The sequence below is a fragment of the Perissodus microlepis genome, chromosome 12, assembly GCF_051167445.1.
Source record: "Perissodus microlepis isolate ML-2025 ecotype Zambia chromosome 12, ASM5116744v1, whole genome shotgun sequence".
Lineage (NCBI taxonomy): Eukaryota > Metazoa > Chordata > Actinopteri > Cichliformes > Cichlidae > Perissodus > Perissodus microlepis.
In genome coordinates, this window is record NC_140472.1 from 16,082,025 (window position 1) to 16,088,403 (window position 6,379).

Here is a 6,379-nt window from a genome sequence, read left to right on the forward strand (position 1 = left end):
GTGACCTTTACTTTTTTGGTGTGTATATCAGCGTGAAGAAGAACAAAGGAAAGAAGAGGAGAGGAGAAGAGGAGCTGAGGAGAGACGGCGCCTCGAAAGGGAAAGGATTCTGAAAGAACGAAGGGATGAAGAGGAGAGAGACAGAAAAATGAACGAGAAACTACAAATGATTGAGGAGCAGAGGTTGAAATAATGTCGTTTTCCTGTCAGTAGTGCCTTTTAGTCCATGTTTTGCACAGATAAAAAAAAAAAAAACAATGTGGTAAAGTAGATTAGATGATAATTGTATTGTATTTGACGATCTGTACTTGATGACATTAATATGGTGCTGATTTCCTTTTGTTTTTTTTTAATGTCTTGCAGAAGGAAACAGGCAGAGCAAGAAGAAGAGCTGCGCAGAGAGGAGAAATCAAAATGGGTGCGTGAAAAAGTCTTGCCAAAACTCGCTTGAAACACCAAGACAAGATAGACTTGTGGCTCCTCTGAATATGAAGTTTTCAAATTGCATCTTAACAATGCTACTGTAAATGAAAATGGCCCTGTGCAATACTGAAAAAGAGTACAGAGTCTCCCTTTGCTCTTTACTTGAGGATGTGTGAGTGTAGGCTGCTTACAAAAATTTTAAGATTAGGCTTAAAAGTTTCCCTTTTGACAAAGCACATAATTAGGGCTGGATCAGGAACTGGACCCTGAACCCTCCCTTAGTTGCACTGCAATAGGCCTCGGCTGCTGGGGGCTTCCCATGACGGGCTATTTGTTTCATCTTCACTCACTCTGTTTATACATGGCTCTGCATTTAATCATGAGTTATTAATCATCTCTGGCTCTCTTCCACAGTGTTTATTTTAAACTATCTAGCTCCCCTCATGCCCAGCTATTCGGAGAAGATGGCTGCTCCGCTTTGAGGCTGGTTCTGCAGGTTTCTTCCTGTTAAAAGGGAGTTTTTCCTTTTCACTGTCACTCATAGGGGGGTCATACGTTTTTTAGGGCTGTCTCTCTATTATTGTATGGTCGTTATCTCACAATATAAAGCACAAGATAAAGTAAGAGGAGAGAGTAGTGGTGATTTCTGGCTGGGCGTTAATGATAGCTCACAATCTAAGTTTCACATTGTCTGACACAACAACAGTGTTCCGCCTTCCTGTTATTCTTTTTTTTTTTTTTTATTAGTCGTACCTTCATAAAGAGATAAAAGCTTTGAAATGCTTATTTGATGTTTTGCCTCTCTGCAACCCCTACTGGCCTTGAAGTGGAAGTGCTTGATTGTCTTTCAGTTGTACGCAACTGAGAAGGTGTGGATAAAAAGGCATGCCTGCAGAGGCTTGCACACCTTCCACTCTTTTGCTGCTGGAGCTCATACTCACTGTCACTTAGTTATTTACATGAAATTCTCTCTTTTGCAAACTCAAGCGCCTCCAGCCTCTATTTCATGCTGCAGCCCATAAGCTGGCCCTTACACCGAGCATGTAAACATGATTGCATATGTGTTTTTGCACTGACAGGAGCAGCAGCAGAGGGAGCACGAGGAAGACATGAGGGCTCGTCTCAGACGGAGTGAATCTATAGAGAAAGCAGCAGTAAGTGATTCTTGTACTAATATAAAGATGCACGTAGCTCCACTAAATGTTGCGCTGAAGTAGCACTAACCCAACTAAGTGCACACATGTGTACATGTGTACATGTTGGCACTACACCGCTGGATTGGAAAAAGTCAAAGGAAATGGTTAAGATATTGAATATGCTTACTGTATTTTACTTGAATGGCAGGAGGCAGCAGCGCTAGTATCCCAACGCTCCATGAACCCCAGGGAGTTCTTTCGGCAGCTGTCATCATCATCGTCACAAAGTCCCACCAGCCCTGGATCCTCCCGCACTGGTAAGAGCTTCAAAAGAAAGCGATTCTATCACGCATTCGCCCGAAGTAGCAGACATGGTTATACAAACACAAGAATAAGCCCTAGATTTCAGTGCATCCACTTTCAAGTTTTGTTTGTTATAAAACGTGTTTTTCATGTTTTACCTTCTAACACCAGTTTTTTTTTTCTTTCTACCCAGGCAGGCCGTTCAGACGATACCAGCGGAGCCTGACAGACACAGCCTTCATCTTCTCTAAAGCAGAAGAGAGTGCAGCATCCTCCCCTCGCAGTTCTCCCCTGGTCTCCCCCTTTTACCGGGCTCCTCCTTCCCCCATTTACCGTGCCGTCTCCCCCCCCATAAGCCCTAATTTCTGCCTCGCTGCAGCTCCGCAGAAGCCCAGAGCGCCCACGTCACCCCCCTTGTCTCCTCTTCGTCCTGTCCCTCCAGTTTCACCTCTTCCTAGCATTCCACAAACTAATAACCAGGCTGCAGATGAACCCAAAACTACATCTCCAACAGAACCTTCTGCACCTCCAGCATCACCTAGTCTCTTGACTTATTTGCCCCCCACTTTAGCAAATGTCAACCCCTGTGAGGCACAGCCAGACACCCAGCCTGACGAATCAGCTTTGCACTCCAAGCCTCTTCTGCCTTCAGAGGCTCCAGGAGCTCCTCTTAATGAGACTCCACAGCCAAACAGTGGTAGGGTGAAACATGATGCAGTCAGATATATTTCACTTTATTTGTACCATACCTTTTCTGAAGGAAAATACTGACAAGCAAGAAGAATATTTAGGAAGATGCAAAATTAAGAAGAAACATATTTATCTGTTTAAAACGTGTCCTTCAAAGTCATTAATGGTTTAGCGTGCAGGAAACTTTCATTGGTACTTATTGCAAAAGCTACTCCACATACTGCTGTAAATCAGCCCAGGGCTGTTAACCAATGGCTTGTGAAACAGAAATGATGATTACACATACCCTCAATGTGCACTTTAAAAACATGCATGCTTATTAATACACTGATGTTGTTTTGTTTTTTTGTGTGCATTTATAGCTTTATAATTTTCTAATCCACAGACCTCAACACAGCCAGTCATGTGCACACTGAGCTGGTCTCAGACACTGGCTACAAAGTACAGGCTGTGCTGGTGGAGGAGGATGAGGAAGAGGATATGGAGGAGCAGGAGGAAGATAATCCTGAAACAAAACCAGAGCCTTTTGCTGTCACCACAGAACCAGCCCTGATAGAAATAGAGGAGGAAGAAGAAGAAGAAGGAGAAGAAAAAGAAAAAGAGGAGGAAGAACAGGAAGAACAGGAGGACCATGAGAAGGAGGACAAGGAGGAGGAGGTGATGGAAGAATTAAAAGAGGAAACTGAGCCAGCATCAATCGAGGAACCAGCTGAGATAGAAACGGATGAAGAGGAGACAAGGGAAAATGGAGAGAAGAATAATCAATCAGAAGACAGTCAGCCCACTGCTGAGCTTTCAGAGAAACAGGAAGACTCAGCAGTTGCAGGTAGCCCTCAGCTTCTTACAGAAACCTTTTTTAAAGTGGATTGTTACAGTGTCATTATTTCTAAATGCAATGCTGCAGTTTTTTGAAAATGATACTTTAACATTAACAAACCAATCTTTTAGATGCCGAACCAGTTTGTCAAGGAATCGAACATGAGACCGTAACACTGTCGAGCAACGGGATCGGACTGGGAGATGACACAGCGGAGCATAATGGCATAGGTCGGGCAACCAGTGACGGTTCAAACAATGCTTTTGTTTTTTGATATTACATGAGCGCACCAGTTGAAATAACGAGTGATTTTCACACTGATCTTCCTCAGTGCAATGTGTGAATCCATCTGAAACTGAATTCAGCACTTCAGAGGTGACTATGTGCTACAGTCTCCACGGCACTGCAGAGGAGGACGACATCAATGAAGATGAGAAGCAAGAGATCTCAGAAAATGGAAAAGAGGTGTTTTGTCCACAGACATGCAGACAATAATATTGCTAATGCAAAGCCCACAAAACCTGTTTAATGTAATTAATTATTTTTTTTAAAAATTCAAACTAAATTGTATGATGTCATCTCTACCAAGTGATGAGGACTGTTTTAATTGTGTCACTGAATGCCACAAAAGAACAAGTCTGTTGTGTAAATTGTATGGAACGCCATATGGGTGGTACAGTTTAGAACAGGCGTTACTTCAACAGGAGGACTTTTGTGCATTTTTTGCGAAATAATAATAATAACGATAATAAAAATAAGAAAGGGAAAATCATAGTAAAATAACATGGAAGCTGTTCAGTGATTTTTTTTTTTATAGTTTTTGAAGTTGAGGTATGTTATTTATCATCCAATACTTGCTAGTAGCGCAGACCCACAGATGATTTTGACCTTTTCATTTGAATTGTTAAAAACAAGTAAAAAAGAAAAAAAACATATAAAATGAAAGTTCATGTGAGAAAGTTTTCGTGAAAGTTCATGATTTTCTTTTTTTTTTGCTTTATTCAATCTTCTGAATTGTAGTTAAACATGAAATATATTTTCTGATTATAGTCTTTCTCTGCTCCGTTTTCCTTTCCACTTCAGGTTTTAGCCGAGCAACAGATATGCGTTCGAGCTCTTTACGACTACCAGGCAGGTAAGCTGCCTTTCAGAGGATAATCGGCATGCATGGGAACATAAAGTGCCTCCATTCACAATAATTACACTGTGATTATCGGATCTTCACCGTGTTATTTTGTTGTTCTTCACAGAGGACGAATCTGAGATCTCCTTTGAACCGGGTGACATCATCACGGACGTGGAGACGGTGGACAAAGCCTGGTGGAGGGGATGGAGCAAAGACGGACGTCAGGGCTTATTTCCTGCCAATTATGTGGAGACCATATAGTCAGGCAGACACACGCTAGGACAAAGATACAGACACACATAGACACACACTCAGGGACGCCATCTTCCCTTACGTTAATGCGTATTTTTTTAACTTAATCCTCCCACTGAAACTTTGTACTGTCTATTTTGTTGGAAGAATAAAGAAACATGAGGATCCCTGTTTTGTAGGGAGCAAAAAAGAAAAGTGTAACTCACGATTTTGATGTTTTTGAGGAAAACAAAAATTCTCACAAGTGTGCAGAAATTACCCAGCCTCATTTTCTCGGATAAAATAGAAGACCTTCTCTTACACCAAAATAACTTATTTCCTTTTGAGATGCAGTAGAAATGTTGGTGGGAGAGATCAGATCACAATGACAAATGATCACAAACTTTTTTTTTTTGTCAAAGAAACACAAACAGATTTTTATAGTGTATAGTCTCCTTTTTGATCCACGCATATAACAAGCATTTCACTCTGCTCGCCATTTGTATACATGTATCAGACATCGTCTTATAATCATCCTCCTGTATTCCGAGTTATTTTGTAGCACGGCGTTTGTTTCTGAAAGTCTCAGCGCACAGTTAAATTACCCAAACCAGAACTGAGGTATAGCAAACGATAAAAAAATAATAACTATATTTTAAATTGGGCTATATTTTGTTCATATGGTGATCTCCTCCCATGCTTTTTGTGATTATAGCTTATCTTTTATTTGCCTAGATATTAACAAATTATTGCGTTATACCAACACAAAGATGATCTGAAACATCTTCCAGGTTTAATCCTCTTTAATATCATTATACTCTACACTGTATATAATAATGTAAAAAAAGTCCTTTTTCTATCCTTGTTTATATGTTTGTATGTTGTATGCTTGTTTAATGCTCTTTTATTTTGTATTTACTCCAAACTTACATAGCATCTACAAACAAAACTATCTTTAAAAGTTTGTCTCCTGCTTATTTCTTCACTTTTACTGTTTCAAACAATCAAAATACAGTGGTTACTCTCTTTATTGTTAACTGTCTCTTTCTTTAAATAATATTAATATGCAGCATTGATAATATTTTACAGCTAAAGCCTTAGCCATGTGCTTTTTTAAGTATCGGGAAAATGTAGTTATTCTTTTTCAGAATTCAAGGACTTTTCTTAAAAAAGGATTTTTAAAAATTGACTCGACATTGTATAAACACAACAATAACACACGGTTTACTGGCCATCATACGGTATACTTGCAGCCAAAACTTGACACCAACATCAGTCTTGCAAAAATCACATTCATTCAGCAGTAAGAACACATTAATATCTAAATAGCAAATTGTAACAGCAGAACTTCATGAAAATTGCAATTTTTTAAAAAGTTTTTATTTCTTTAAGCATTTAGTGTTGGGGATATTTTAATATGCAGGTATTTCCATCACACATACTGTGCCCTGATTATTAAAGAACAACAACAAAAAAATGGTTGTAGCAGTGCTATATTTGCACCTATAGGTGGAGACATTGCCTTTTCCAATTTGTCAGTGACAGCATTTTTGAAAGAGAGCTCAGTGAAATGAACAGATTCCTCAGGACAAAAGGCAAAATATTTTGACAGGCAGAGAGGGGGCTCATTGTTACACACAGTTTAGAAGTGGG

At 39.8% G+C, this 6,379-nt stretch overlaps 1 protein-coding gene across 1 annotated transcript in view; it reads left to right on the top strand.

Moving 5' to 3' along the window:
* The window catches only part of LOC146376022 (uncharacterized), a 31,174-nt gene extending 25,418 nt beyond the window's left edge, over nucleotides 1–5,756 (top strand). The window contains exons 7-16 of the mRNA XM_084945981.1: nucleotides 32–183; nucleotides 364–418; nucleotides 1,503–1,577; nucleotides 1,768–1,876; nucleotides 2,056–2,559; nucleotides 2,938–3,378; nucleotides 3,501–3,599; nucleotides 3,701–3,834; nucleotides 4,453–4,504; nucleotides 4,620–5,756. Of these exons, the coding sequence (XP_084802107.1) occupies nucleotides 32–183; nucleotides 364–418; nucleotides 1,503–1,577; nucleotides 1,768–1,876; nucleotides 2,056–2,559; nucleotides 2,938–3,378; nucleotides 3,501–3,599; nucleotides 3,701–3,834; nucleotides 4,453–4,504; nucleotides 4,620–4,756 (1,758 nt within the window). The 3' untranslated portion in view covers nucleotides 4,757–5,756. The remainder of the gene's footprint in view (nucleotides 1–31; nucleotides 184–363; nucleotides 419–1,502; nucleotides 1,578–1,767; nucleotides 1,877–2,055; nucleotides 2,560–2,937; nucleotides 3,379–3,500; nucleotides 3,600–3,700; nucleotides 3,835–4,452; nucleotides 4,505–4,619) is intronic.
* The last annotated feature ends 623 nt before the right edge of the window (nucleotides 5,757–6,379 follow it).